General features: G+C 49.7%; 1 protein-coding gene across 6 annotated transcripts in view; it reads left to right on the forward strand.

Moving 5' to 3' along the window:
- Positions 1-19,397, forward strand: part of LOC133357581 (zonadhesin-like) — a 159,356-nt gene that overhangs the window by 10,110 nt on the left and 129,849 nt on the right. For 5 of the 6 annotated variants that reach the window (XM_061575575.1, XM_061575569.1, XM_061575572.1 and 2 more), the window contains 5 exons: positions 3,137-3,389; positions 5,693-5,777; positions 7,325-7,468; positions 8,048-8,209; positions 10,819-10,913. In XM_061575575.1, the coding sequence (XP_061431559.1) occupies positions 3,249-3,389; positions 5,693-5,777; positions 7,325-7,468; positions 8,048-8,209; positions 10,819-10,913 (627 nt within the window). In that variant the 5' untranslated portion in view covers positions 3,137-3,248. The remainder of the gene's footprint in view (positions 1-3,136; positions 3,390-5,692; positions 5,778-7,324; positions 7,469-8,047; positions 8,210-10,818; positions 10,914-19,397) is intronic. The other variant, XM_061575574.1, reaches the window with a different exon arrangement.

Genomic DNA, 19,397 nt, shown 5'->3' on the forward strand with positions numbered 1-19,397 from the left:
TTTGCTTATTGGTGTCATGTCATGAGATGAAAACATTTAAATTCCCAAATGCCACAGAAAGCGGTGCACCACTCTGGTTTTATAACAGCTTGTGGGTGATATCACTAACCTTGAGTTCCTTGATCAATTGCCTCTAAGGCAGTGTATGGGTGCTGCACATTCTCATTCAGCCGAATATTGACAATGTTTGCCACATGATGAAGCAAACATTTTGTAGCACAGAGTGGAGAATATGCCACTTAAAGTGAAAGAGATTTAAATCGATTGGGTTTTTGCGGAAGTTGTTTAAGTTCATTTATTAAGTATAGCCCTGTGAGCCATTCGGCTCTTGAATCGGGTGCAACCGCAACAAACAAAAAAACAAAAACATGAACAAGAAAACATCTTAAAGTGAATGTGACTAAGTGCAAACAGAAAATCCAAGAAAAGACAGCAAAATATTGCAGAAAAAACACCGTACACCAACGCTGTGTGCAAACATCCCAGTGGGATCATGACAGCAGTTGTGCAAATGTCGCGACAATAAAGCAAATTCCCGTGCGATGCTCTCTTGCTGTTTTTGATCAAGACACAAATCTGACCCAGCAAATTTACAATTGCGTGGGATTTTACGATCTCGTGATTAACTTCAAACACACACGAGAGACAAAATGCTCACGAGCCTGCCTACAAGGCCGAAGTGTTTCTTAAAATTAGATCTGAATAAAACTGTAAACAGGTTGAACATTTATATGGAAATAATTAAAATATTACTAGTTACATTTTAAAAAATAATTAAAAAAATGTACGAGATCTAACCCAAAAAAACTCTTATTGATGTATTATAATTGTTAAACAAATTAATTAAAAAAACACCCCTTCAGATAATAACAATCTAAGCTCAACTAAACTATTATTACTCTTTGGTTCTTTCGGTAAAGTCACGTAGGTATAAAATAAAATAAATCACGACGTTTCGGGCGCCACACAAGCGTCCGTCATCAGGTGGGAAAGCATGGTCTGCTGCTGATGCAGACTGTTTTAAAAAGGTTAGAAATGGGTGTAACCCAAGGGTCATAAAAAAGTGGCCGGGGCTAGTGATGTTGATATGAGAAATTAGTATGTAACTGTAAGATATAAGAGCCACCTCCTAAACGAGGGCAATGGAAGTGGCTCTGTTAATGAGGGATTAGCATGATGTTAATGTGAGAAATTAGAGGGCACGGAAGTGGCTATGTTAATGTGAGGGATTAGCATGATGTTAAAGTGAGAAATTAGAGGGCACGGAAGTGGATATGTTAATGTGAGGAATTAGCATGATGTTAAAGTGAGAAATAAGCATGTAACTGTATAAAATAAGGAGAAGAGGTGGGCCTCCTCGACGAGGGAATGCAACCCAACGGGTGTAATACGAAGGGCCTGTGAGTATGAGAGTGCAATCCAAAAGACGCTTGTGTTGCGCTCAAAACGTCGTGATTTATTTTATTTTCTACCTACGTGACTTTACCGAAAGAACCAAAGAGTATGGATTCCTGCAGTCACGAAAGCCTCAAATCAAGATTAAACTATTATTATTTATCAGGTAAAGCCCACCGAGCTCAATTTACACTGTACCTCGTGGTGAATTCATCCTGCTAGCCACAGCTGATCTGTAAAATCAGGAGGGGGCACTGTGTAGCATGATAAATTAATCCCACTGTCCACACTTTTTTCGAGGGTTAAGATTAGAGAGTTTTCGTGAACGGAATAAAATACAGGTAGTCCTCTACTTATGATAGAGATGCGTTACGATGACCACATCGTAAGTCGAAAATAGTGTAATAAAGGACTTCGCTGACACACTGCTTGGTCTCCGTCACTCTTTATTCCCGTTGATGCTCGCACTCCGCTGGTCCCGACAGCGGACCAGCTGCTCCTCGCGCGCCTCGCACGCGCTCTCCCGTCAGTCGCTCCACTCCCCCGCTCCCGCACACCGCTGGCCGACGGTGTGCTCGAAGCTCCTCCAGCCACGTGGCTGATGGCGCGGATACCCTCCGGCCACCCAACGTGGTCCCGCTTCGTGACTCTACCAACTGACCCGGAGCCCTTCCGGGATCCCACCTATATTCCGTTCACCACGTGATCCTGTCTCCTTCCTCTCACCACGCCCTTCACCAAACCTTCCAGATCCGGCCTCCGCATAGCGCCTTGCTGGCTCCGCCTTTAGGTTCCGCCCCTGCTCACCTCGCATCCGATTGGACCCGAGGTGAGCGGCGGACCTTCACATACGCCCCCATACTGGGCCCCGCCCCCCAATACCCTGGGCCGTATGATTGGCCCAGAGCCGAGCAGCGAAACCCCGCTTACGCTCGCATTATAATAGCGTAAGTCGAAGATGGCCTAGCCTATCCAGGAGTCTTAAAGAATGGTGATAATTTAGCAAAACAGAGCAATTTACAGTACCGTACCGTATAAACTTAATTACAATACTGTATTGCACAGTAAAATTGAAAGTTAAAAACAAGGTAAATTCTTAGCCTACCTATATGAACTGCAATTTAATAGAAAGTTTTTTCAGGAAACAATCCTATCTGCTATAAAAACTTTGAACATGCATTGAATGTATCGTATCGTGGTAACCCTAAAATTAAATCGCTAAAGCTACGTATCATACATCCATTGAACGTATCGTAACGTATCATATTGTACTGTACTCACCAAGATTCTGTCCGTTGTCTGCATACTTGAACGATGTTAGGTTATTGATGGCTACATTAACTTCGTTGTCGGAAGAGGATGGCGATGATAAAGTACAGTATCGTACCTCGTACGGTTCTGCGTTTGCCTGCCGCGCGAAATGTAAAATATTTTTCAATTTTGTCGTATTGCTATCGTAAAATCGAAATATCGTAAGTCGGACCATCGTAACTCGGGGACTACCTGTACAATTTTTTAGGTATTTTGATGAGCTTGAAGTTCTCCCCAACACTCCCCGACCATCGCGGATAAGAAGTCTTCCCCAGACCACACAAACGGGCCTGGTTCTTTTGTCAATAAGGAAGTAGGGGGCTCCCACAGGGCGTATCTGCACCGGGCCCCTAGCAACCTCATGGCTGGCCCTGCTCGTGCTGCTTGTTATCGGTGTAAATTGACGGCACGGGATGCCGGTTTGTTTCAGCCTCCTTCTACCTCTACCTGGACTCTGCATCCGTGGGAGCTGGGGAGGAGTGAGGCTCCTGAGCCCCAGCATCAACACCAACCAGAACGTGTGCCTGAGCTTCTGGTATCACATGTTCGGCGATGAACTTATGACCCTGAACGTGCACGTGCTGGAGGACGGTGGAGAGAGACACGTGTGGCGCGCGGAGGGGCAGCAGAGCATCGCCTGGCTGCAGGGAACCGTCACCATCCAGGCCAGGCCAGACACCCAGGCCAGTGGCCCTTAATACTCACCAGAAACGCCCACCAAGAGTCTGATTCCTATAGCTATGTTTGGCCACTATTCTTCCACTTTGAAGAAATTACAGCTATTTTCTTCGAAAAATCTTACATAAATGTTACTTTGATAATGCCTGTCTGCTAATTTCCAATCCTAATTTGTTCTCAATGCATCTCGCAGTAATTGTATTTGTGCGTACCCTATTCAATACGTTTCTGCTCTTTCAATTGCTGTTTACTTATTGTTTTCCAACAACCATGGATATTTAAGATCTTTCGGCATGTTTGTGCCCGTGTATGCTCTGTTATAAATTCCAAAATTTATCAGATTTTTCCACTGTTACAAAGTGACAGTAATTTCCAATTAGCCTGGTCCTTCAATACCAAGGATGGGATAATTGCCCTCCCGAGCTAGTAAAAATAACTAGAACCATCCTTTATTTTTTTGATTTTACATCCATGCATGTGTTGTGGATTCACGGAGAGTGGAGACGACTTGTAGAGGCAACGCGTTTATTCCAATAACGGTAACAATAACTTCCACAAAGGGCAGCGGCCCTTTTACCTACTGCCTGGGGAGGTACGGCCTCCAGACTAGTGTGCCCTATCACTGGGCTACGGGCTCTAAGTCCTCCGGCTAAGACTAACCTAGGGGAGGCTACACTGACCTGACCCAGCCAAGATACGGGTCCCGACCACTGGCCTACTCGGTCCCGGCCCTTACAAGGGCAGCCTGTCTCGGGGTCCCAGGATCCTAGGCTAGCTGGTCTTCTGGCTTCGGTCTTCGGACTGGCCCTGGACCCATCCAGAGGTCCGGCTTTTATACCCCTCCCTAGGTGTGTCAGCCCCTGGCCACGCCTCCCTTCCAGAGAGGGGGGAGGGGGGTCTCGGGTGATCCTAGAACACCCAGAACCCCCTCCCCTGCTTTGGGGCTGGGGAATGTAGCGACCCTTATGCCGGTCCAAGTTACTACCCCTGGTGGGCCCTGTCTGCTACTGCAGGTAAGTATACGGAGCCCGATAATTGGTTCTTTACCCTTCTATCTGGCAACAAAACTGACACCTTTTTGCAAGGAGTCATGTTTGCATAGACCGCAATACCTGCAGTCATAATACAAACAAAAGAACATAACTCTGATAATGTGCACTGTCCCTGAAGTTGATTGGTCCACACCCGAGACAGCTTTCCTTCGAGCCTAGTCTCATATGGGTTGGACCAGATGACGCCAAAAGGCGCACAACTCAAGGACAATGCACCATCAGAGTATGAGAGCTCTCATACTCTGATGGTGCATTGTCCTTGAGTTGTGCGCCTTTTGGCGTCATCTGGTCCAACCCATATGAGACTAGGCTCGAAGGAAAGCTGTCTCGGGTGTGGACCAATCAACTTCAGGGACAGTGCACATTATCAGAGTTATGTTCTTTTGTTTGTATTATGACTGCAGGTATTGCGGTCTATGCAAACATGACTCCTTGCAAAAAGGTGTCAGTTTTGTTGCCAGATAGAAGGGTAAAGAACCAATTATCATATTTTTACTGGCAAATGAGGTCCCCATAGTATACGGAGCCCATTTACTGCGCTACACATGTTTACAGTTATTCCTTTGTGAATCAAAATTACCGTACATTTTTCTTGTGGTTAATTTATCTGAAACAATCACTGTAAAGTACAGGCGTCCCTCCAGTAATTCAGCCCCCCCCCCACAGTGCAAATTCACAGTTATGCGATTCTTCTTTTAGGGAGATACTTCATACGTACGCTTTGTGTTTCACATTTACGTGCTCGAGAGAAAAGAAAAAAAAAATCAAATGTTTAAAAATAATTTTTAATTCTAAAAATTCAAAGCAAACAAACAATATTCCTGATGGCGTCACAGCGTCATGGCAGCGCCCAGCGTCACGGGCTGGGAGTAGCCATCGTAGATCTACCGCCTGTGTCTGCATCGCGCGTGCATCTGTAAGCAGCCCACGGAAGCATTCAAGGAGCCCTGAAGTTACTCATTATTAAGTAAGCTTTGTAAATAGTAATATTTTAAATAAAAATTATTAGTATTGTTTATTAAACTCCTTAATAAGTATTTCTTTGAAATGTTACAAATGTTATCAAGTTTTACATCTATACGTATTTTGTAAACCCAATTTTTCTTCAGAAACGCACCCCTCCGTATAACATGTATGTGTATAGGAAAATAGTCTTCATACAGCACGATTCGACTTACGCGTTGTTTTTCAGAAACGCATGTCACGTGTTATGCGAAGGACGCCTGTGTCTGACTCAATATCTACTCTATCTGCAGGTTATCCTGGAGGGGATTCGGGGAGCATTAAGATTGAGTGATATAGGCCTGGATGACATTTCCGTGGCTGAGGGAAATTGTTTTGGTAAGATGAAATGAATTCAGTTTTATCATTTTGTAATAAAGGACTCTTAGGCGATGTTGGTCTCCGTCTGTCCTTTATTGGGTTCTTGTCTCCGGTCGGACCCGCACCTCTTCTGTCGCGTGCCCTCCGCACGCCGTTCGAGTCCTCCGCTCTCTCTGCAGCCACACCGCTGCCCGTGTGCCCCGCACACTCTGCAGCCACCCTGCTGCTCCGAGTGCTCCCGCACACTCTGCAGCCACCCTGCTGCTACGTGTGCTCCCGCACACTCTGCAGCCACCCTGCTGCTCCGTGTGCTCCCGCACACTCTGCAGCCACTCTGCTCCTCCGTGTGCTCCCGCACACTCTGCAGCCACTCCGCTGCTCCACGTACACCACTGGCCGACGGTGCCGTGACTCCGACCACGTGGCAATTCGTGCCACCCCTCCGCCAGCACCCTGCGTGGCTCCTTCTATCTCTACTCTCTCTCCACTCCCGATCCCCTTCCGGTTCTCACCCTATATCCTCCTCCTCACGTGACCCTGACTCCGCCACCACTCACCCCGGCGACCAGGCTCCACCTCCCCTAATACTCCGGCCCGCGTGAGTGGCGCAGAGGCCGCGCCCACCCTGTCCTTGCTCGCATTACAATTTTACACTTATTAATTATGAAACATTCTCACCGTGAAACAGATTTTCGGCTCAGTTGAGGGTGTCATTGTGAGATCGTTTGTTAAAATTTCAATCAGAGAGTACAGCACGCCATCTCCATCATCCCTCTGGAGTACCGACCGGAGCACCCCTACTAGGTGGGAAGTCACCAGTGATTGTCCTATGGAACAACTAGTCTCTGCTAGAAAGCTCCCGAGCTCATCAAATTTCGGCTGCTAAGCAGGCTTGAGCCTGGATATCACTTGGATGGGTGACTCCCATGCACAGACAGGTTGCATTAGGGCTATCGGGCCCTATGGCAACCTTCAATCCACGCTGACCTGGGTGGCGAAGTATGGTAAAAAAAAATCTCTCACAACCCAAGCGGTGTGGGAAGGCCCTGATCCAGCAGTGGATTTAGAAAAGCTCCAACTGGTTCAGATATTCGTCACTGATGTTTGTCGTGAACGAGACTCGAGCTCGAGTAGCGGGATTAATAACGCAGTGCGTGTTGGATCCCGATTTGGTGGCTGAGTGGAGATTGTCCCATCGGATGTCACGATGCTGTGGCGGATTCCTCTTGCTCCTCTCTAAACTGTGATTGGTTAGCGAACACTGAGCAGGCGAAGATTCATACTACATTGCACTGAATGAAGAACTGTGCGCTGCTGGAAACTCTGCTCAGTTCATGAATCGCACCCTAGAATCGGCACTACAACAATTTTCTGGCCCAACAGAGCTGTGACTGAATGATTTTAAATTCCAGTGGCATCGATATTCTGCACTATAGCCATGCATTGATAAGTTAGCAACTTACGACTCACCATGGAATGCAGAAAATATAGTTTGCTTGTTTCTTGTGTGTAATTTAAATGTGAAGTAATTTACCCACGTATTAATTCATGTTTTCACCCCACAGAGTGTGTGAGCGGATGTGATTTTGATGAAATGGGAGACTTCTGTGGCTGGCAGAACAGCGGAGGGGACGTGGGCTGGGAGCATTGGACTGGTCCCACAGTAACTGAGAACACTGGTCCTGACGATGACTTTTCACGCCCTGGCTGTGAGTATCTTACAGCCTCGCATCACTCACAGCCTCCACTCGAGCTCCTGGCATTGAAACCCACATTCAGTATAATGTGTATCGATCACTGTGTTAGTGAATACAGCAGAATGTGTGTGTGGATCACTGTGTTAGTGAATACAGCAGTGTGTGTGGATTACTATGTTAGTGAATACAGCAGTGTGTGTGGATCACTGTGTTAGTGAATACAGCAGTGTGTGTGTGGATCACTGTGTGAGTGAATACAGCAGTGTGTGTGTGGATCACTGTGTTAGTGAATACAGCAGAGTGTGTGTGGATCACTGTGTGAGTGAATACCGCAGTGTGTGTGTGGATCACTGTGTGAGTGAATACAGCAGTATGTGTGAATCACTGTGTTAGTGAATACACCAGTGTGTGTGTGGACCACTGTGTTAGTGAATACACCAGTGTGTGTGTGGACCACTGTGTTAGTGAATACAGCAGCAGTGTGTGTGTGGATCACTGTGTGAGTGAATACAGCAGAGTGTGTGTGGATCACTGTGTTAGTGAATACAGCAGTGTGTGTGTGGATCACTGTGTTAACTCTGCTGTGTGTAGTTGGGAATTACCTGCTGCTGGACTCTGAGTACAACAAACCTGGAACGGCGCTGCTGCTAGAGAGTCTGGCTATCCCCTCCTCTGGGTGCCTCGTCCTGAGCTTCCACTACTTCCTGTATGGGTCAGCAGAGAACATGGCCATCAACGTTTACATCAACAAAGGTACAGAGGCTTTTATCTCCATTACAGTTGTCAGGCTTTGCCAGTAGTTAACCTGTCACGATGTAATTGAAGATATGCACTTTGTTTTCATTTCAATTTGGATGAAAGGCCATATTGCCAACTAAGGGTTGCTTTAAAGCCAAGATTTAGTAGGCGTTGTGTCCAGATGAAACGGTAGTAACTAAGATCACGTATAAGTCTTTAGATAAAATTATCATTCGTATCGCAAATATTAAATGTCGCTGTACGCACTACTGCAAGTACATGTGTATGCACAGACGATATCACATCACTGTCTTGAACACTTCAGTGTACAGTGAGGGAAAAAAGTATTTGATCCCCTGCTGATTTTGTACGTTTGCCCACTGACAAAGAAATTATCAGTCTATAATTGTAATGGTAGGTTTATTTGAACAGTGAGAGACAGAATAACAGCAAAAAAATCCAGAAAAACGCATGTCAAAAATGTTATAAATTGATTTGCATTTTAATGAGGGAAATAAGTATTTGACACCCTCTCAATCAGAAAGATTTCTGGCTCCCAGGTGTATTTTATACAGGTAATGAGCTGAGATTAGGAGCACACTCTTAAAGGGAGTGCTCCTAATCTCAGCTTGTTACCTGTATAAAAGACACCTGTTAACAGAAGAAATTAATCAATCAATCAATCAGATTCCAAACTCTCTACCATGGCCAAGACCAAAGAGCTCTCCAAGGATGTCAGGGACAAGATTGTAGACCTACTTAAGGCTAGAATGGGCTACAAGACCATCGCCAAGCAGCTTGGTGAGAAGGTGACAACAGTTGGTGCGATTATTCGCAAATGGAAGAAACACAAAATAACTGTCAATCTCCCTCGGCCTGGGGCTCCATGCAAGATCTCACCTCGTGGAGTTGCAATGATCATGAGAACGGTGAGGAATCAGCCCAGAACTACAAGGGAGGATCTTGTCAATGATCTCAAGGCAGCTGGGACCATAGTCACCAAGAAAATAGTTGGTAACACACTACGCCGTGAAGGACTGAAATCCTGCAGCGCCCGCAAGGTCCCCCTGCTCAAGAAAGCACATATACATTACCGTCTGAAGTTTCCAAATGAACATCTGAATGATTCAGAGGACAACTGGGTGAAAGTGTTGTGGTCAGATGAGACCAAATGGAGCTCTTTGGCATCAACTCAACTCGCCGTGTTTGGAGGAGGAGGAATGCTGCCTATGACCCCAAGAACACCATCCCCACCGTCAAACATGGAAACATTATGCTTTGGGGGTGTTTTTCTGCTAAGGGGACAGGACAACTTCACCGCATCAAAGGGACGATGGACGGGGCGATGTACTGTCAAATCTTGGGTGAGAACCTCCTTCCCTCAGCCAGGGCATTGAAAATGGGTCGTGGATGGGTATTCATCCACGTACGTGGGCAAACGTACAAAATCAGCAGGGGATCAAATACTTTTTCCCGCACTGTAGTACGGGGTAGATCCGTGTGATGTAAGGAAAAAGTTTAGCTGGAGGCATATTATATTTTTTGCGACATAGAATTGTAATGTATGACTTATTGTTAGTAGCTAAGTTTATTGGAGAGTATATTTAGTATATTGATGATATTGATGTCGTTTATATTTTAGTTTTTTACGTGGTGGTTTGGCTGCTACAGCTTCTTACTATTAAAATTCCTTCTCTTTATTACTGCGAATACTACTTCCTCCCTTTGTTGCTGCTAATCCTACATAATGCAAAATATGACTTTGAGACCCCCCCCCTACCTCCTACGCAATCCCATATCTGCATTTTCCATAAATATGCTAAATTCCTCTGTTGATATGCAAATTCCTTTGTAAAAGCGCCCTTCCTCCTCTAACCCAGCTTAAATATACGCTGCCAAGCTTGGTGGTGTTCATTCAGACGCTGTATTTCCGACAGACCTGTTCTTCACCTAAGGACGGCTGCTTGCGTTGTGGCCGAAACGTCGTGAGAATTGTATTTTATTATGTTTTATTTTTATTATTTCCCTTCTACATGACTTTACCAAAAGAACCAAGAAAACTTAACACTTGTTTTGTTGCCAGATAAAAAGAGAAAACCTATTCTCATATTTTAGTACTGGCAAAGGAGGTCCCATGATATTAATGAAAATGGTTTAATGGGGACTATAGTTTTAATGGGGATGATGGTTTTAATGAGAATTATGGCTTTAATGGGGATGATGGTTTGAATGGGGATGATGGTTTTAATGCAGATGATGGTTTTAAAGGGGATGGTTTTAATGGGGATGATGGTTTAATGGGGATGATGGTTTTAATGCGGATGATGGCTTTAATGGGGATGATGGTTTAATGATGATGGTTTTAATGGGGACTATAGTTTTAATGGGGATGATGGTTTGAATGGGAATGATGGCTTTAATGGGGATGATGGTTTTAATAGGGATGATGGTTTTAATTGGGATGATGTTTTTAGTGGAGATGGTGGTTTTAATGGGGATGATGGTTTTAATGGTGACTGGTTTTATCTCCATGTAACTTTGTGTATTTGTGTGTCAGTGGCACACCCATATGCTCCGCTTCCAGCCGTGTAACAAACCTTCTGTATCACCCACACTGACCGCAGCTGTCAATGGACAACCCGTGTGGACTGTTCAGGGAAACCAGGGAGAACAGTGGATTTTAGCTCAAGTCATGTTCCCTGAGTCCGGAAATGTTCAAGTAAGAGAATCCCTTACATGCAGTGTAGTTCTGTATATGTGTCTACTGTATTTGGATCACTCCCGATGATATATGTGTGTGGGTTAGATTTGAAAGATATGCAGTTGTATTTGGTGAGATGCAGATTTGTAATACCAATTGGTAAGGTGTAAAGATTACGACTCAATTAGAATGCACTTTTAATTGTTTACGATTCCCCACTGTGTGCACGGCTATTTATTTGAACACTGCACCACCCATTATTCAAATCAAGCTTGGGCTGGTGTTGAACACTTTGGGTTGAATGCAGCTGAATGAAATCAAACGTCATTAAAAAATTGTGAAATTAATTTAAAGTGTTTAAACATTCAGAAACCATGTAAATGTTTTTTATGTTTTGTGTTTAGTTTATTGTCCTTCCCCTGCACCTCCGATTAGCACGGTTGGCTACGTAGTTCAACATGCATGCATACAAATGATGCACACACGTTTTGTTATTTATGTTGAAATTTCATGAAACTGAACACTTTTGAAAATAACGTTGCGTTATTAATGAGTTGTGTGCATTTCAAGAGATCTCGTGTCATACCGATGTATTTTCAACCATATCAGTTGATTAAACAAATCATGATGCAACTTAGATTTTCTTAGTCCATGGGTATTAACCCACTTCATATATAAAAAAAAATTATATTACCTTCGCTCATGCATTAAATATGCATTTGTGCTCCTGCGAGTTCCAATCATATAAATTGGAATTCTATGGACAATTCCTGGGCTGCACAGTTAGAGAATCTCCATTAATTAAATTGCTGATTCCTGCGTCTACTTTAAATAAAGGGGTGATTCTTGGGCTATTCGAATGGAGACAGGACCATCGCCATGGAGTTGAATGGGGATTCTTTGACAGCCTAGCAGTTGTTCAGAGAATCGCCACCAGATTCCATGCTCTGGATATTCCCCACAGAAAATATTATTAACGCAACGATGCACACATTAAACCATGCATGTGAGAATCAACTGTTTATTTATATAACCTATATGCTAATGTATATATAGAGAGTCATTCATTATTGTAATCAAAGCGCGACGATAAATTGTAAATATTTGTATAGTTACTATGGGCAATTGTTAGATGCCTAGAAAATACCATAAATTCGCAATTCAATTGATAATCCCATTGGGCATCGTATTCCATCAAAGAGCCGCATCGCGATTGGGACCAGGCACAAATCGCCCGGCATTAGTCCCTTGATGTTCCTACCAAAGCGTCACATATGAAGTATTCGGAATGACGGCAGGAAACCACTTGACGGGTAGCACACTCTTTTATTAAATCTTGACTTGTTACGATACGTGTGGTCTCTATTCTCACACTACACACTCCACTGACACGTGTGGTCACTACTTCTCCCGCTACACTCCACTGACACGTGTAGTTACTATAGCTCACGCTGCATGCTCACACTGCACTCCAGCCCCGTAACGTCCATGGAGCCTACAGACCCACCCCAAGCTTGGGCGTGGGTCACAACCTCTGGGTCCCGCGAGCCGGCCCTCACACGGACGTTCGGCCCCGGGTCCCAGGGTCCCGCCTCTGGGTCACACAGAGCCCCGGTCCTTGCAAGGACAGCGGGACTAGGTGCCGCAGGGCCCTATCTCTTCCTCCGCCGTCTTCAGTCTTCGCTGGTCACCAACTCCCCGAGCGACCGCGCGCACCACCTTATATAGCCCTTTTGCGGACCGCGATGTGAGCACCCACTAGTCGACCAATCACGGCGCGCTGTTCCTACGATCCGTTTTCCCAGCGCGTGTTACCACTACACAACCAATCGCCCCGCGCTGCCACACGATCACTCCCTGTCAGCGCGCGTCACCAACACACAGCCAATCACCACCACATAACCCATGACCCCGCGCTGCCCTGTGATCCCTCACCGTCAGCGCGCGTCACCGGCACACAGCCAATCACCATGCGCTGCCCCACGATCCCCACTGTCAGCACGTATCACCACTACATCACCCCCTCCCACATAGCTCGCAGCCGGCCCGGCTGCTAAACAACACAACAACAACAATAGTAACACAACAAAAACCCAACCCCCCAGTGTGCCCCGTAACACAACAACAACAACACAATGACATAACACCAAACAACAACCTATGTACAAACCGACAACAACACAATAAAAAAAACCAACAACAACACACAACACCTAGACAACAAGTTATGTACAAACCGACGAACAACACAATAAAAGCAAGTCCGAGAAAAAGAACGTGTCCAGTGTCTCTGTGACTATCGATCCCCCCCCCCCCCCGCTCCGCTCGCTCCTCCACCGGGATGATGGAGCGGTCGAGCGGAAGAGGAACGCAGTGACGAGGCGCTCCGGCCGCATCGACCCCTCATTCGGTTGGTCAAGAAAAGTTGCGCGACTGAGCGTGAGTCCGCCTGGCCGGTCCATCGTATGGGACGGGACGCTGACGACCGTCTGGTGGCTCCGGCAGCCCCGGAAGGCGCGTATCGGGCCTGGAAGGACCGGCCGCGCCGCGGGGATCTGGCCGCCGGTGGTCGGCAGCTGTCAGTTCCGAGACACCTGGGAGCGGATCAGGCGGAGACATGTGAGGATCAGGCGGAGACATTTCCCCCCTTTTGTCGTCGGTCACGTCACATGCTCGGCCCTCACGACACAAAGGGAGGCCATATGGAGGCGAGAACGGTTTCAGTCGGGAGGGGTGGACGTAGCAACGGCGCTTTCCCCATTTTATCTGAACACATTGGGGGCGTGCAACCCGCACAACCTCAACGGGTCCCCGCCATGGCTTCAATAATTTAGGCGACGTAGCCAAAGGTGCCTGAGGGCAGTGCAGCCAGGCCCTATCGCCTGGTTTTCAGTTGTGCACGGACACCTTCCGTGCACGCAACCGCTCGTTGGCAATTTGACGAGCCCGCGAATTAAGCCGTGCGGCCTCCCGTGCCTCGGTCAGCTTATGAATGTTAAATTTAATATGTTCAGCCAATTTCGAACTCGTTCGTGGCGCGGACAGTCCCAGCTGCGTTTCCATAGGCGGGTCGGCTTCCCGACCATACATCAGATAGAATGGGGAAAATCCCGTTGCTGCATGGGGGGCCATTTATACGCGGCGAGGATCCCCGGGACCTGCAGGTCCCAGTCAACATGTGCCTCGCACACCTGCTGGCACAGCATAGAAGTCAAAGTCCTGTGGAGTCGCTCCACCATCCCGTCTGTCTGTGGGTGGTACGGGGAGGTACGCACCTTCTTAGTACCCAATAGGTCGCACACCTCTTGCAGCAATTTACTAGAAAAAATTTTCCCTTGGTCGGTTAGCAAGCGTTCGGGAGCCCCCTTGTCCAGGACGTAGCCCTGGACAAAGGCGTCCGTCACAGCCGCCGCCGACTGGTTGGGGAGTGGCCACGCCATAGGCCACCGGGTAAAGTACTCGACACCAACCAACAGGTACTTATTTCCCCTCGGCGTGACTGGAAAAGGCCCCAAAATATCGAGCGCAACGAGCTCGTTAGTGCGCGAAACCTGAATAGATTGCAGCGGTGTATTCGACGCCACGGCCGGCGGTTTTCGTCTGGCGCAATCAACGCACCCCTTTAGAATGTTCACCACATCACTCCCCATCCCCGGCCAATAATAGTCACGCTGAAGCAGAGCAAGCGTTTTGTTGACCCCTAAATGCAAGAGGCATTCATGTGCGGCCAGGACAACTTTCCCTCGCACAGCGGAAGGCACCACGAGTGCGTGCCGCCGGGACAAATTGTCCCATCTCATTAACAGGCCCTGCTTGAGCACCCAGGAGCCAGTCCGTTCCCGGCCATCCTCGGGACCCCCCACCCTGCGGCGCAGCGCGAACAGGGAGCTGTCAGCCATTTGGAGACGGCCCCACTCAATCAGCGACAATGAGAGCAGCGAGTCCTCTCCTTCAGGGGCAGCGGGAACATCGCCAATCGGTGCATCCGCGGTCGCGGCGAACGCCCCCATACTTTCCGCAGCTGGCGGTTTACAGCGTGCCAATCCCATTAAGCACACACATTTGTGACAAGGCGACAATCGCGACAGGGCATCGGCGTTAGTGTGGCGGAACCCCTTTCGGTATGTGGTCGTGAACTGATAGTCCTGGAGGACTTCCAACCACCGTGACAATTGGCCCGAGGGTTGGGCAACCCGCAATGAATACTGAAGTGCCGCGTGGTCCGTCCGGACCGTAAAGTGACGGCCATAGAGGTATGGTCTAAATTGTTGTACAAAAAAAACAATAGCCAGCAACTCGCGATGGGTGACGCAGTAGCGCTGCTCCGCCGGCGACAAAACCCTGCTACCATAGGCAACCACCCTTTCGACTCCCCCGACGACCTGTGAGAGTACCCCCCCAATGCCCGTGTTGCTAGCATCCGTGTCTAGCAAGAAGGGACTTGTAAAATCAGGGTAACGCAAGGGCGGGGCACCCACCAAGGCGTCCCGGAGGGAGCAGAATGCGGCCTCCTCCTCCGGTCCCCATCGGAACTTGACTCCTTTTGCCGTTAGAGCGTGCAAGGGTTTTGCAATGGTGGCGAAATGCTCAACGAATCGGCGGTAATAAGAAGCAAAACCGATGAAACTACGCACGTCCGAAACCGACGTGGGCGTTGGCCATGAACTGACACAGTTCGTCTTCGCGGGATCGGTAGAGATCCCCGAAGAATCGACAATGTGGCCCAAGTACCTCACGGACTTACGAAGAAGGTGGCATTTGGCCGGTTTAAACTTTAATTTAGCCGATCGCATCCGCAAGAACACCCCTCTCAATCGCTGGAGGTGTTCCTCGAACGTTTTACTGAAAACAATGACATCGTCTAGGTAAATCAAGCAAGTATCCCATTGCAAGCCCGACAAAACCAACTCCATAAGGCGCTGAAACGTCGCGGGAGCGGAGTGAAGACCCATGGGTAACCGGTTAAACTGGAACAGGCCCCCTGGAGTCCGAAATGCCGTCTTGGGTCTAGACTCGTTGTCGAGTGGCAGCTGCCAGAATCCCGACAACAAATCCAGAGTCGAAAAATATCGCGCGCCAGATAATGCATCGAGGGACTCGTCCATCCTGGGGAGCGGATACGCGTCAGCCACGGATATCTTATTCAGGCGACGGAAATCTACGCAAAATCGCAAGGACCCGTCTTGCTTTTTAACCAGCACAATAGGTGCTCCCCATGGACTGGAAGAAGGCGAAATAATGTCGGCCGCCAGCATATCGTTAACGGCCGACTGAACGTGTTCCTTTTCAACAGGACTCAGCCGGAAGGGATTTAGCCTGACCGGTGCCGCATCGCCTGTTTCAATGTGGTGGTGCAACAGGTCCATGCACCCAATGTCATATTTATGCTTACTGAAGACGTCCGAAAATTCAATCAGTAACGTACGCAGCGCACCCAACTGTACCGCTGACAAATCGGTCGAGTCCGCGCACAGCGAATCGACCCATTCAAGGTCCTCCCTCGATGGATTGTTCTGCGTCGGGCTTGGGTCAACCTGTGCAACTAGGCGCTCCTCCGCAGGGACCCGTGCCACGTGAGCTAGTACAGTGCCCTGCTTAATAACAGCCGGCCGCGAACCAGCGTTTAAAACCATCACGAACGGGTCCTTGTCAGCCCGAACCAAAGTGTGAGCCACCGACAAATCGAGACCCCCCACAGCCCTATTAGAAGGACCCAAAAGCATGCCTCGTTCCGAGGTCTCTCCAACCAATGGTTTTCTCAACCGGAGGGGAATTAACATCTGTGAACCCGGGGGCACGTGCACGGTCTGCGTCGCCAGCGCTTGTATCGTAGCGCACGCCGTCCGAATTTCGGTAGGATTCGTCAAAAATGAAATACGGCGACCCGATGGTAACTCAATGCAACGCTGATCGATGAGAATTTTAATGGGCATTTTAGCCAAGAAATCTGTGCCCAACAGACAAGGGACCGCTAAGGAAGAAGAAACGAAAACGGGTCCCGACAATTTAATATCTCCAATGCAAATGGACGCCCTAATTTGGCCGACAATGCCCAACGAGCCCCCATTTGCCGCGTAAAATGGCACGTCGACCAGGAGCAGAGGTCTACATTGGACGGGGAGAATGTTGTAAATGAGGTCTGATATAATAGTCGCCGACGCCCCCGTGTCCACCAACACCCTGACCTCGACCCCGTCAATGAATCCCGTAACGACCGACGAACCCGCCGACGCAGCCACCATCCTGTGCCCCAACTCAGACCATTCAATGTCCCCTCGGTCCCGCACGAACCCCCCTCGCCGAACCGAATCCCCGATCCCTAACCGGCCTTCCTCCGCCGCAACGCGACGGCCCATGTGTGTCGTGCATGTAGGCCGAGCATGTGAAGTGCCGCGACTTGCCGGGGGTAGTAGGGATGACTTGGGGCCTTGGTCGTCGTCCAGCCGAGGTCCCATGGCGCGCTGACGAGGAGCGCGGCAACCGGACGCCACGTGGCCCCGGAGGCCGCAGTTGTAACACGTGATGAGGGACGTCGGAGGTCTCGGTTGCTCCGGCTTGCGGGCCGATCGCAGAGGCGAACGACCCCCCGACCTCCAGTCCTCCGGTCGTCCAGCGGTGAACGCCTCCTCCCGTGGGCTGATGACTTGGGGCTCGGTGACGACCGGGCCCGGAGCTGAGGCCACGGCAGCAGTGCAGACGGCCCCCTGTTTACGCTGGAGGACCTCGTACGCCTGTATACTTGTTGCGACCCGCAACGAAGAAATATCGACCTCGTCGGCCGTGTTGATGGGGACCCCCAGGTCCTGCGCCAATTTGAGCAGCTGCTCCAAGACCATCGCGTCCTGGCCCTCCTCGTCCATACGAGGGAACGCGGCGTCGGCGAGAGCCAACAACGCCGTGCGGTAGGCGAGGGCGGTCTCCGTGTCTGCCTTCCGTCGGGCGTAAAAGTGATGGCGACACGCCGAGGGAGGTCCGTAGACCTTGGCCATGAGACCCAGCGCCGCCTTGAGCGTGGAGCGGTCCGACCTCTGTGCGGACCTGAAGGCCGCGAGCGCGTCGTCGTCCAACATGGCAGGCAGTGCCCGCAGCGCCGTAGCGTCGGACCAGGCCGACATCTCCTGATGCGCCAGAAACCTGCGCTGGAATGCGCTCCAGTCCCCGCCCTCCGCCTTGAAGGCTGACAATGTGGGAAGGCGCTGCTGGGAAATGAAGTCGTCCTCTGCCACGTGGTTCCTCTCGGCCGCACCGTCGGTCTGCAAGATGGCGGCCCCAATGGCGGGCGGCTGATGGCGGTCCGCGGCGCGCGTTGATGACGTGAGCGGGCGCGCGTGGAGAACCGCCGCCACGTGTTGCTCGCCGTTCCCGCCAAAAGATGGCCGCGCAGTTGAAATGGCGGGAATCGCCAAGTCATTTTGGCGGGAATCTGCGGGCCCCGCTTGATGAATGTCCGTCGACGTCCCCGCTCCTCCCGCTGTCTTGATTTCTGCCAGGATGGACGCGGCGGCGAACAGCAGCTCTGCCAGATGGGAGTGCGCCTCGCGGAGTACGGCCTCGGTCCCCAGTCGTTCGTCCGGCGCCCTTGGCGGGTCCTGCGGCATCGGCATTTCCTCGTCCTCTCCCCCCGATGCCAGCTGGCCCGAGTCGTCAAGGTTATCCTCGCGGTCATTCCCGTGAGTCCGACGGGTCTTCCTTGTATCCATGCCTGGAAGACTGTTTCACTTCTGACGCCAGTTGAAGTATTCGGAATGACGGCAGGAAACCACTTGACGGGTAGCACACTCTTTTATTAAATCTTGACTTGTTACGATACAACGTGTGGTCTCTATTCTCACACTACACACTCCACTGACACGTGTGGTCACTACTTCTCCCGCTACACACTCCACTGACACGTGTAGTTACTATAGCTCACGCTGCATGCTCACACTGCACTCCAGCCCCGTAACGTCCATGGAGCCTACAGACCCACCCCAAGCTTGGGCGTGGGTCACAACCTCTGGGTCCCACGAGCCGGCCCTCACACGGACGTTCGGCCCCGGGTCCCAGGGTCCCGCCTCTGGGTCACACAGAGCCCCGGTCCTTGCAAGGACAGCGGGACTAGGTGCCGCAGGGCCCTATCTCTTCCTGCGCCGTCTTCAGTCTTCGCTGGTCACCAACTCCCCGAGCGCCCGCGCGCACCGCCTTATATAGCCATCTTGCGGACCGCGGTGTGAGCACCCACTAGTCGACCAATCACGGCGCGCTGTTCCTACGATCCGTTTTCCCAGCGCGTGTTACCACTACACAACCAATCGCCCCGCGCTGCCACACGATCACTCCCTGTCAGCGCGCGTCACCAACACACAGCCAATCACCACCACATAACCCATGACCCCGCGCTGCCCTGTGATCCCTCACCGTCAGCGCGCGTCACCGGCACACAGCCAATCACCACGCGCTGCCCCACGATCCCCACTGTCAGCGCGTATCACCACTACACATATATACGAGTGGTTTCCACTC

The sequence above is a fragment of the Lethenteron reissneri genome, chromosome 58 (genome assembly GCF_015708825.2).
Source record: "Lethenteron reissneri isolate LAM-NWPU_2019-01 chromosome 58, ASM1570882v1, whole genome shotgun sequence".
In the NCBI taxonomy this organism is placed as follows: Eukaryota; Metazoa; Chordata; class Hyperoartia; order Petromyzontiformes; family Petromyzontidae; genus Lethenteron; species Lethenteron reissneri.